The 12,900-nt window shown below is 41.7% G+C and overlaps 1 protein-coding gene across 3 annotated transcripts in view; it reads right to left on the bottom strand.

Annotated features, from left to right (window-relative positions):
* TMEM164 (transmembrane protein 164) overlaps window positions 1-12,579 on the bottom strand; it is a 35,580-nt gene extending 23,001 nt beyond the window's left edge. The window contains exons 1-2 of one of the 3 annotated variants that reach the window (XM_054641427.2): window positions 12,238-12,579; window positions 11,551-12,107 (exon numbers count right to left, since the gene is read on the bottom strand). In XM_054641427.2, coding sequence (XP_054497402.1) covers window positions 11,551-11,916 — 366 coding nt within the window. In that variant the 5' untranslated portion in view covers window positions 11,917-12,107; window positions 12,238-12,579. The remainder of the gene's footprint in view (window positions 1-11,550; window positions 12,108-12,237) is intronic. The other 2 variants (XM_077185876.1, XM_077185875.1) reach the window with 2 other exon arrangements.
* Window positions 12,580-12,900: the final 321 nt, after the last annotated feature.

The raw sequence follows: 12,900 nt of genomic DNA on the forward strand, positions 1-12,900 counted from the left end.
TATGAGCAGCACTGAGAGTTCAGCTTCTGCCAGTGCCTATGAAACCAGTCAAATTCTAACCAGTTATTATTGGCATTATAAAAGGTCTCTCATGAACCAGATTACTGAAACACCAATCTTATTCTACAGCAGCTGCCTCAATCATGGTGAGGTCCTTGCTGTGCTAAATATCAGCATTTACAACATCACCATTGTCCTTCCCTTCACCAGTGCCAAACCTCAGACAGTAACTTCATATTAACAAGTCTTGCTCTAGATATGAGGAGATTACTACATAAATATTCAGTAATAAAAATTCTTCTTTTTTTTTTGCCCACTACTGCAAAGAAGAAACTCTGGTTTACTGTTCAGTATTTCAGCAAAATATGGATCTCAGTTTTTACTGCTGTTCCTAAAATAAACTCACAATACCTTATTTCACTGACAACCAACAAAACAAATTATCACTGAACTGAGTGAGAACATTTGGAGAGTATGTCTGCTTTGTGGTGTCAGATTGGACAATTCACCAAATGTGTTTCTTTCAAGCATTGCAGGGTTAGGAAGAGGCCTCCAATGGGTACTGAAATTAATCACTACCAGACCATGTACTTACAGCAATAGAGGTGTTCAAATCTGGATCATCCTACTGAGCCCTTTCACACACAAGGGGCTTCCTGTCATTACTATACAAATCAATGTACACATTCCAAATATTTCCAGGTCAAGTTCCTAATAGACAGACAGCTGGTATGATCCATTCAAGTCTCAACAACAGCTTAGAACACAACACACACTCAAATTGTTTTTCCCAAGTCATACAGCACTCTTAACAAAGGCAGAGTAAGAGAGGCAGCAATTGAATTTAATGGAATCTACCTCAAGACATTTTCTCAGTGAACACTGTTAAAATCCAATCAGTTTCTCTGAAGTCTTGCATTTAAAAAGCAAGCTGTTCCAACTCACTAGGGCAGGTTAAGGAGGAACAGAACATAACAGGTGCATGATTAGAATCACTAATGGATGTTTTCCTGTGCTAAGGGAAACAAGAAAAAAGTACATGTCAGAAAAATCTTATGAGAGCTCTGTGTACCACCTTGCATGCAAGACCAATACAGCTTGTGGGAAAAGTGTCTGACTCTTATTATGCTTCATTATTCCATTGTTGCATATTTCGGAATAAACTTTGTTTACTAACTAAAGTTCCTTGAATTGTGGACTATATTTTCCCTTCTTTGGAGATCATAAATATCTTGTACAGCTCTTCTGTGATAAGTGTTTTCTCACATGTGACCTGTGTGCAGAGTCAAACTTCTTAAACTCTTCATGTTGTATGTTAGCAAAAAGAGATATGATATCCAGAGATTCAGCAGTTCATCTGGAGTTTTAAATTTGATTATTTTATCATTTCCTTAAATTCAGAAATATGACAGGAGATATATGTTACTGTTGTAGCATGGTTAACACTTCCATGAAACAAATTCTGCTCTTCCAAGGGAGAATTCAATTTCTTTTTATCTTATCTCCTACATCTTAAAAAAAAACCAAAAAAAACCAAAAAAAACCACAACACCCACCAAACAATCCCCCCCAACCCTATAAATTGATCTTTTTCTCTGTATGCACAAAATAAACAAGCTATAAATATGTCTCAATGACATTAGACCCTTCTTTTTCTAACACCCTGCAGAATACTCCAACTACTACATGGTAGAGCAGAAGCTACAATCTGAGTCTGAGTACTGCCTGAATCCCAGCACTGAGCACTAAAACAGCTCACACTTAAAAAAGATGGCAGTGTTACAAGGACTGAGATGGACATACCAATTTAAATCACTTCCATGGAGACAGGCAAAGAAGAGAATACGATTCACAGCTGATTATTTTTATTTCAACTCTACTAAAAGAAACAGTTTCAGACCCTGATGAGGGGAAAATCAAATATTTAACTCTTTTAAGCATGAAAATCCCTCTTTTAAAGGGATCTTGCAGAAAATAAGCCTGACTTCCATTTTTCATGACAGCAGAGAAATGATAACCAGAATTTTTATGCTAAAAGTTTTTAGGATCATGGAAGAGATTTTCAAATGCTTCAGCTTTAGCAGCTTAATATCAATACTTTCTCTCTACATATGTAGATACTTGCCAGGATAAACAGATCTCAGCTTCTTAAAGGAAAATTTTAAAGGACACACTTGCATCTGATTTTTCAAACATGTGTACCAAAAGTGTCATTACTCAGCTCAGAGTATCAGCAGTCTTAAATACACAGTTGACAGCAGACAAGCTCATAAGCTCCAACACAAGTGTTCCCACACTGATCCCATAATCCTACTGCTTTGCAGTGCCATATTGGAAATCCAATCCTTTGCCTTGCAGGAGGGAACAGTTCTGTTCCACAACCCAAAGAATGCTGAGTTAAACCAGCAGCAGGGCTGTGCACAGCTCCCAGCCCCTGTTCTCCTGCAGAACTCCTGAGTTTTGAGGCACTGGGGCTCTGAGTCCCCAGCCCAGGTGGCACTGCAGAGCTCCAGCAGACACAGGCACTGTGTATGGTAAAGCACAACAAAGGTCTCCTTGCCCAAGGCAGGGTAACTCAACTTTCAATTTAGAAGAAACACTAGGAAACAAGTTCAGTGTCCCCCCTTCTTCTGTCACCTGTTATATTTTCACCTTACAAATGAAAGAAGAACAAAAGAATTAGCCCAAAATAGACAAAATTAGCTATTTTGGATGGGGAAAATTAACTACAAAATATACATTGTCTGATAGGCTGGATTATGAGCATAGTTCTGACCACTGCCTTTCCCTTCCCACGCTCAAAAAAAAAAGTTACAAAACATCTTCTACACAGAGATTAATATCTGTAAAAGACTGAGGCTAATGGGTGCAAGAGAAGGAGGAAGTACAAAATCATGTGTGGCACTCAGGAAATGCAAAGATAAGAGGTCCTAGATGGGGCCAGTACTGAGAGACAGGATGGCTGAAGAAGCAGAAGCACAGGACCAGAAGATTCTACAACTGTTCTCAGGCAGTAAATTGCAGAGAATCTCCTAACTCTGGTCAATCCACAGTTCACTTCAACCTTGAGGACCCAGATGAAAATGAAAAATCAGAAATTCTGTCACTATACTTTGCAATACCATAATTACAATTATCCATCCCCTTGGGAAATGTTTCTAGCATGAAGAACTGCATGGCCAGCCCTGCCCTGCAGTCCAGAGACAAAGGTCACACCCCCACACACGATGGATCAGCAGGGCTGGAGATCTGGGGACTCCAGTGTCCAGCACAGCACCAATTAACTATTCCTTCCTTGAGACAGGAGCTTAGGGACACTGAGCTCATGGCTGGTCTGAACCAGTGCAGGACTGGGCTGCAAATCATTTCTGGCATGTCAAGCATTATATGTGCTGCAATAATCTCATTAATTTGGAGATATTAGTGGGCTTGATTTTTTTTTTCTAGATTAATATAGAAATAGTTTTATTCAAGAAACCTATTTTACAGTTTGCATATCTGGGCTTCAGCAATAGGTAAGTGCACCAGTTTAAAGAAGTGGGGAAAAGTGTACAAACCATCAAACATAGCTGGTTTCCTATTTTACATTTAACTGTACTGCTAGATTGAAAAATAATAAACAAAAAAATAAAGATAATATCTGTGGTTTGACAAGTTCAGACTGCTAAATCTGGAAAAAAAAAGAAAAGATGTCGTGAACGGCGGGAGAAATGCAGCACACGATATGCGTGAATGGCAAATCTTGAAGTTTATTGAAAACTCACACATATTTATATTGGTGTTAATGAAGCTTATACATATTGCAAAAGCTGAGCTCATTATTGGTTAAAGCACACTTGGATCAACCACACCTACTTCTATCTTCTAATAATTATTTTGCTTCTATGTTTGCATTCTTCTAGCTTCTCTACCTAAGATATCTACATTTTCTGGCAAGCGATTTTCTCCCCCGTCTTCCCGTTTCAGCGAAGGTCACTGTGACCTTTGTTAGTGATTAAACATTAGTTTCACAATCTCCAGCTTGTTTCTCCTATCTTTATCCATCAGTATCACATCGAAATGTCCTTTCTCAGCTAACCAATTATCCAAAAAGCTCTCTACAAAAAGATGCCAAAAGATGTTGCATTCTAATTGCTAAATAGGAGCACGTTGAATGTATTTAATATTTTAGCATAAAAACCACTGCTGCCTCAGTGCAGCTGTCAGACAGGTTCAGGGATTAATGTGTCCTATGTTAATCTAGTGCTAAGGACACTCATGATTCAAAGCAAGACTGCTGACAGAGCATTAAGAAATACTACAATAAAAGTAGTTTGTGTGTTACATACAGCAGACTGTGGAACACAACGAGCTGCCTGTCCCAGGTTCCATCCCCAGCTTCCCAGTTCTAGCCAGGGATGGAAGATGTGTAGCAAGCTGAACAGCTTCCACCCTCTACAATCTAATATATTGTACATGACCCATGTCCATTGGGACATTCTAGGTTAGTCTCCCCTTCCACAGGCTTACTTAGTTTAATCAGCAAACCCATATTCACCTTCTTCCCTTTTAGAGGCTCAGGTGAAAGATTTCTAGACTTCTTATAGTCATGATTAATTATTAACACATGACTCAGGTCCTTCTATGAGTGCATTAGTGTGGTGGTTTGACAGGAAATGTGTTTTCTGGGATGCTGTGGTCAGGCCAATGGGTGCTCAGATTTATAAGGTGTCCAGTGTGGTTACTACTGCTGTTTTCATTCACCACTCCACTGAAATCCTGCTAGATGTAGGATTTCTTTTTTGCCTGTTTCAGGCAGCTACTCCTGAAACATCAGTTTAAGTTACCAACAAACAACCTACATGGTGTGTGAAACTGCCAAATAGGATAAACAATCCATCCTAAAAATATATTGCAGCCAAAAGCAATACATCATAACCCTGGATAGTACACTGAAAGCTCTGTTCTGGAAAAAAAATCTAAACAAAAGCAGAAAAAAGAAACAAAAAGAGGCCTTTATCTCCCTAATAGCTTGTTCAAACTACACATGTCACACTTTGAATGATATTTGCTTTAAATCTGTGATTATCTCATCAAAACAAACCAATATCTGGTTACCTAATCATTCATCCAGTGGCCTTTAGATGATAACACTCAGTGTAAATATTTGGGGTCAGAGAAAGCTAAGCTTTTTCATCCACAGTTTCCGATCATGCAGTTCCTCCTCCTGCTCAGAGAGCAAGATACCTGTTCTCAACTCCCCACTTTTTATGTTCTTTTCTCCTAAGAATATTCAGAACAAAGGAAAGAATTATCTAAGAATGCATTACAGCCTGCAGCACATCAGTATTTCCAAATTCTAGCAACTTCAAAACCAAGGCTTAACTAAGAGCTTTAGACTCCAATTCCTGAGCTAGAACATTGACCAGCACCATGACATGTTCCTGTGGTCCCTGGCACCTGGACTAAAGCTTAGGATCAAGCATCACTGGCCAAATCTTGTTTAAATTAAAAAGGCTGGTCCATAATCACTTCAAACAAAGAAAACTGAATCACAGCCTTAGGACACATTTGCTATCCTCTTAATACTAAACAAAAAAATTTCTGACTAAGAAACCCTGCCTTGCCTCATACGAATGTTTCCCCATTTCTCTGCTATAGGCTGGGATTCACTAAAAGTAAACACAATGGTGAAACAAAGTATAAACAGCGTTAAAACTATAACAGAAAAGCTTTTCCTATATGTAATTATTACAATGATTGCAGTATCAGTAAAAGCCTCTAAACTCCAGTTGACTGTGTTTTTTAAAAACAATAAAATCATTGCTTAAAAATAAGACAAATAAAAGAAATCAGGACAAAAGTAACAATTAATAAAAAACCTGCCAGTTCTGGGAACCAGGGGCAGATTAAGCTATCCAAGCATGTCCTGGTGCTCTGAAGGCCAGACCAATGGTTCTGAACACTGCAGACTGGGGATACAGGAGCTGATGGATTCTCCCTGAGCTGTCACTCCCTGTCTGTGTCCCTGAGGTTGCTCTCATCTTCCTGGAAGGAAAATGCACTCCTTGGCAAGAAATGAGCTTTGCCACCAAGAAACACTGGTGCTGTTAGTGCTCTAATTCTTCTTCATCTGCCCTTTGTCACCACACACCAGCATGAATTTCCTCTCTAGCCATCCCCTGTAAGGAAGCTGTAAAAAGCAAGACTTATGTTCAAAAGAAAGTCTATGTTCATAGACTTGCACTTTGAAAAATGCATATTTTCATAAGAAATTGTGTCCCTTTAATTTTAATTCAAGGTTTTGAAGAGCCAGAATATAAAAAAATATACAACTTAACTGATTCTTCCAAACATTACAAAGGATATAGGAACCATGTATACAAATTAAAAGGAAAAAAAAAGGAGTAAGTAATTACGTAGATATATTTTGCTACATATTCCCAAATGATGCAGAATTCAGTCAAGCTATGTTTATTATGTAATTTCTGAAAACAGCCATTGTTTCAAAAAACAGTAACCTCTTTTGCAGAGGACAGAAAGGATCCAGGTCTCTAAAGAAGCCAGAACTGGAAATAATGAACACATAATTTAGTATTCACTGAGCTGCAGATGCACTTAGCACTCACTTTATTTATGCAAACATCAGACCAAAATCACCAGGTGAAACCTATCCTTCTTTCCACCTATTGCTTCCCTGCTACATTTACTTTTCTTGGCCTAAAAAAATCACCAAAGTAATAACCCAGCAAAACAGATGTTTCCCACAAACATACTTTTCTTTATTCCAAACAAATGTCAGTCCTTAACTGGCTGAAGTGGAATAATTCAGTGAAGAACTGGAAGAGAATTACAATAACTGACCAGCTGAAATTTACCACTGAGAAATTATTTTTGCAAAACTGTTTCTAGAATAAAATAGAATTACAACATTTATTTTAAGATTGGTATTAAAGAACCATTCTGGAAGAAGGCCTAGACATACTAAAGTCAACTTCAAAATCCACAGCAGTTTACAAGAACAAGTGGCTGTACCTATCATTTTAGAATTAGACTACAGTCATGTTTCTGCCACTTCCTTAAGGTTTCAATAAAATTATACACATGCTGTTTTAATTTCTACAGACTGGTCAGTCATAACCTGCAGTGTTTAATACTGAAGATCCTCTTAAAAAGAAAAACATTATAATAATCTCATAATCATTTATGTTGGAAAGGACCTTTTAAGCTTACTTCACCCTACCAGTGTTACCTACAACCTCTGCTTTAGATGGCTTTTTCCTTACTTTTTTCTTTTTTTGCTTACAAGTTTCTCTTTTGCAATACAGACTAATTTTAGCCCTGGCTCCTGCGTACACCTAATTTTAATTGGCTGTTAACTCCAGCTGGGTGTCTTCAGGACATCAAGAGACACCTGTGTTTACTCATTTGCATTAAGTTACCTTGATTGTGAATAGCAGGTTGCAAATTCTGTGTGTCAAATTACAAACTGGGAGTACAGGAACAAATGATGTAGAACAAGTTCTTGATATAAATTCTAACTGCTCCTTCACTAAATGTGAAACAAAGAACTGCTACACAAACACAAGGGTTTGGCTGAAAAGTAACATCTTAGGTTACAATGTCAGATGTAACCAAAAGTATGAATTCTATTCCCAGCTGTTAAAACAAGGTGGGGCAGTGTTCTTCATCTCCTTCACCACTCATCCTCTCTCCAGGGGGACATTTATTAATGGGCATTGGGTCTCACTGCATGACTGATACAGTTACATCATCCCAGTGTGAGATGCTCCACTGGGGGAGGAGCCAAGCATTCCTACCTGGATATAACCTGGGATTTGGAACACCAGAGCAGCCTTTTCCCACTGGATTCCCACAGGAAGACCAAACCCATCTACACCACCACTGGAGCTTCAGAGGAAAACCACACCCTTCTACAGCATCACTACTTCAACAGAACCCCAGCTGGCACTGCAGGAGCACTGCAGCCACCTTAATTGCACTGCTACCAACACCCTGGCCCACAGGGTGTCAGGCTGTATCCTGACTCTGTCACTGTTTCTGTACTATTGCATTTATTTTAATCTTCCAATTAAATTGTAGTTCTGACTTGGTATCTGTCACTGGTTTGCTTTCCAACTAGTACAAGTAAAAAAAAAATATATAGTTTAAAGAATACAGTACAGATAAAGAAAATTGGTTAGAAATCATTTGGTTTGACATTGCAAAGAGTGAAATTCTCCTTTCACTTCACTAAAGCAATGCTCATAGACAGGGACACAACACTTGTGTGCATACTTCTCAACAAGCACAAGACCTGGCTGCTGCTCAAGGTCTCCTTCACAGAGCTTGTAAAGAAATCAATAGTGCTGTATTTGGCTCTCGAGGAAATCTTCCCTCTCACACTGCTCAACAGAAACTATAAACATTTCCTTCACACAGCCAATTTCAATACCACAATGATGTCCTCTAAAATATTAGAAAGGATTAATGTCTTGAAAATATAACACCTGGCTCCTTAAACATATGCTGATTTTTGTTTCCTGCTATGGAAAGGCAAAGGTTTTGAACAGCCTAGGGATTTAATGTTTCTCTTTTATGTCAGGTCTGCAGCAGCACTGGTCCAATCATATTGCCAGTCCTAAAAGGAGAGTGGTTTGTGGCTTGCTTTTGTTTTCTAACAGAGGTATTCAAATAATTTTCACTAAGACCATTTTTTATGTAAAGAAAAAGTTCACTATGAATTCCTTCACAGACTTCTCTCCTTGCTGCATCACACACTAAATAAACACCATGCTGCACAAACAATCCCCATCCCCACCCCACAGCTGGCAGAGAAACCACACCAGTTTCCATTCACCTGTGTTACAAAATATATGTCATTTTTTAAGACTTAAAGGATTTCTCTCTCAATGATGCTGCATGAGTGACACTGGTGAAGAAACACCCTTCTTCCTCCACAAGCTAAGCAAGAAGCCAAAACCCAGAACAGGAAATGAGTGCCACAGCTTCTAGGAATTCAAGCAGATGACGAGGTGGCAACAAATTCTGGGAAGCTGGTTAGCCATGAGACCTGTTGAGGCAGTTAAATACATTCACTTGATCAACACTTCATCCTTGCAATGACACATCTAAACTAGTTCTTTCCACTTATGAAAAGATTTGAACACAGGTTGGCATGATAGGCAAAACTCAGACACCTGGTCAGAACAGACTCATTTCTAAAACTCAGTAACCATTGTATTACACAATTTTATCTGCCCAAATGCACACACACCTAACTTCCATTTTACTTTGATGCCATTTCAGTCTTAGGTCTTTTAAGAGCATGAATTTTGCTTTTATGCAGGGAAAATCTGAAGCATAATTTTGAGTTTCAAATATTTTTGGCTCAGAGCCCAGAGTATTGGTTGCTGAGGTGAAACAGTCTCAGCTGAAGAAAATGAAAACAGAAATAGAGTGAAAGAAGAGACCTTTATCAACAGCTACTGTTGGCTTCCCTTTGAAGTGATCTTGATTGTTGTAGCACATTTCATGTCTTCACCTTCTACTTTGTTCATGCTATTATTTACACAGCAGGATTATGTACACACTACTGCAAGAAGAGAAGTGAAGGGCAAATATATTTTCACATATTTCATCTTACAAATCTGTTGCCCTCAGCAAATTCAGGCCAGGAAAACAATGTTTTCCAACCATGTATTACTTGTCTGCTGGTGAAGGTCATTGACAATCTTTGGCTCTAACTCTCTTTGTCTGCTGAAAGCCATTGGTTTTGCCATTATTGTCTTTCTCTACATTAAGCCTAAGCCTATTTCTAATGCATCTTTTTGAGGATGAAAGGGCATGACTTCCACATTTTGCCAATATGCTCACCTTCTCAATTTCACAAATGCTGGAACACCATTTCTAGTGAGTAATTAGCTAGGATTATTTTTTAAACCTCACAATTAGTCAAAAAGAGTTTCAGAAATGGCAATGCCTGACTACAGAGCTTAACTCTCAATAGACTCCATCTCCCTTTCAGGAGGCACCATTGAAAGAGGTGAGCAGAACTGGCTGTCCCAGGTCTGTGGAGGCATTCAGCTGAATACTTAGTGTTAACATCATAACATAAAGACAACTAAACCCTCACCAGATCCTACTGTTAATATATCCTCACCTCTTTTCCAGAGAATTAATACGAAAATTTTCCAGTTATCATTGAGTACTGCCTAGAAAGGAAATGTGGCCATATTAATTTATTTTAATTATTTCTACATAGTCCTTGCATACCTTCACCCCAATACTGACTGACTGATTTCACAACAATCCTTTATCACTTCATGGGAAGGAAGCTCCTATGCTGTAAATTACTGAGCAAACACTGCATCACAGCCTAGGAATTTACATAACCTACTACTTTTTTCTGGAGCTGTAAATGAATTGCTGTAAAGGTCTTGAATATTGCTGTATCAGCTTGTCCCCCTGCCCTTGAAATAAAACCCATCTCTCAAACCACTGGAACAACCAGAAAAGATATTTCCCTGCCTTTTAGGTATTGCTCTCCAGCTGTGAATCCAATGACTGGCTAGATCTGATTCTGCCCAAATCACCTCACATACTGCAATAGGAGACCCAGAATGGCATTGATCTGATTTTCATCTGTTATTGATCTTAGACAGACAATGCTATCATGACAACTTTCATAAAAGCCTTTTTGACATTCTTCACTTAATTCTTGACCTTGAATTTTTTAAGCTATTCAGTGCTGAGGGTATAAAATTAGCAAAATAACAATGTTTTTGATATCTCCAACACTCCATAACAAGCTCAGCAAAACTGATAGTTAAGTACATGCACAGAAATATTAACAAACACAGCTTATAAGCTTTAGATAGTCCAGTTCAGTAATAGTTTGTCTATGTATGCATTATTTTGAAATCTACACAAACTGCACATTATTACACATCAACAACCATGCCCCAAGTCATAAAAGCAAATGGATTATCCACACATGTTAGGCCACATCAGTTTGTTCACCCCACATATGAGAAACAGGTAACACCTGTTTCTTTACTATTCAGCCTCTAAAATTACAAAGGTAAACCAACAGTATCTGCACAATGAGTAATTTGTTTCTCCAACACCTTCACAAAATAGAATCACACCTCTAGAAGGCACTTGCTTGAAAAAGCTGCACGTAAATTACATAGCTGGTTTTGCATTTAATCTTGTTTTGATTAGATTTGGTGCAAATTTTAGCACTGCTGTGAGTGCGAATAGCACCTTCTATTCTTGAAGTAAGGATCAGGTGAAGGCAAGTGATGAGAAAGCCTTAATCATCTACACTTTCAACCAGAGATCTGGACATTAGTTATAGCTACAATTTCACCTTTTAATCTGACTTGGGTTTTTTGATAGATTTTGATTCAACTGACCCAAAATCTATGTTTTAAAATATTTATACCATTCTTGGCATTTGTATTTTTGCTAGGCACTTCTGGTCCACAAACCAACTATGGGGGGGAAAATACTGTTTTGCAAGTACATCACAAATCAAACTTGCAGGTGACCCTGCACAAGCCTTACCTGCATCATGGTGACCACGTGGCAGGGATTCAGGAGGTAAATGACAGTCCTGGTGGCGAACTTGAACCCCACCTCCAGCCCAAAGATGAGGCAGAGCAGCACCAGCAGCACGTTCTTGCCCAGGCTCTCCTGCTTAGTCTGGGGCTGCTGCAGCAGATTCTCCAGCTCCTGGACGTGCTGCTGCCTCAGCTTCCACAGGGACACGAGGATCTCCACGGTGCCCACACTGAGGAACACCAAACTCTCCAGCAGGCGCTGCTGGCCGGAGAGAAAGGCGGCGCATTCCGGCCCTCCATTGCCGGCAAAGCTGGGGTCCACCCCGCCATACATCCAGTCCAGGAGGTTGTGGAGGCTGTAGCGAGACATGGCGGGGACCTCTTCTCCAGGAACAGGTAGGAGCAAGACGGAATCAAAGCCAAAACACTGCCGGGCTGACGAGGCACGAAACGCTGCCGCTGCAGCCCTTCCTTGCGAGGCTCCGTGAGAAGCGGGCAGCTCCGCTCGGGGCACGGGCACTTCTTCCCTTCCGCCGCCCGGAGAGTCCCGCACGCAGCAGCCTGAGGGGAGCAGAGGCCGCAGCTGCACGGAGCCTGCCAGCTCCAGACCCCCACCCCGGGACCCTCCTGTCCCCGCCCGGCTCTGCCGCCCACCGCTCGCCCTTTCCTCCCGGATCTGAGCTGCCCTTACCCGCGGCCAGCGCCGTCTCCAGCCCCCTCAGCCCGCCCCGCTGTCCCCGCGCTGCCCCCGCATCCGCGGGCGCGGTACCTCCGCGGGCGGGCGGGTGTCAGGGAGCGGCAGGCCTGGCGCCCCCGGCCATGGCGCCGGCCCCGGCGAGGGACGGGAAGGAGGAAGCACCGCTGCGCTCGGCGGCAGCGCCGGCACGGCCGAGACTCCGGGCCCGAGCGGGCGGGCCGCTCCCCGCGGCTGGCCCGGCCCTTGCCCGGCGCCGCAGCATCACCCCACCGACGTGCCTGACTCACGCCGAAAAATGGACGAGTCCCCCGAATTGGCTGCGCCCGGCCGCCCGCTCCTCCCTCCTGCACGGCTGCGCCCGCCTCCCTCCGCTCCCCACCGCCTCCCTTCGCCGCCGCTCCCTCGGCGGGTGCGCGCTCCCCGTGCCCGGCTCCCTCCCGCCTGTTGCCGCTGATTTCGCCCGGCCGCCCCCCTTCTTCCTCCTCCTCCTCCTCCTCCTCCTCTTCCCGCGGTTCGCCCCCTCAGTGCCACCGGCCGAGAGGGCGGCAAGGGCCGGGCACGGCTCTGCACGCCCGTCAGCGCCGTCCTGTTCGCCGACCCGATCGGCAGCGACCTTAACTCGATAAACGAGTTTTTCAAGTGCCATTGCAGCAGATA

Source organism: Agelaius phoeniceus, chromosome 14, assembly GCF_051311805.1.
Source record: "Agelaius phoeniceus isolate bAgePho1 chromosome 14, bAgePho1.hap1, whole genome shotgun sequence".
In the NCBI taxonomy this organism is placed as follows: domain Eukaryota; kingdom Metazoa; phylum Chordata; class Aves; order Passeriformes; family Icteridae; genus Agelaius; species Agelaius phoeniceus.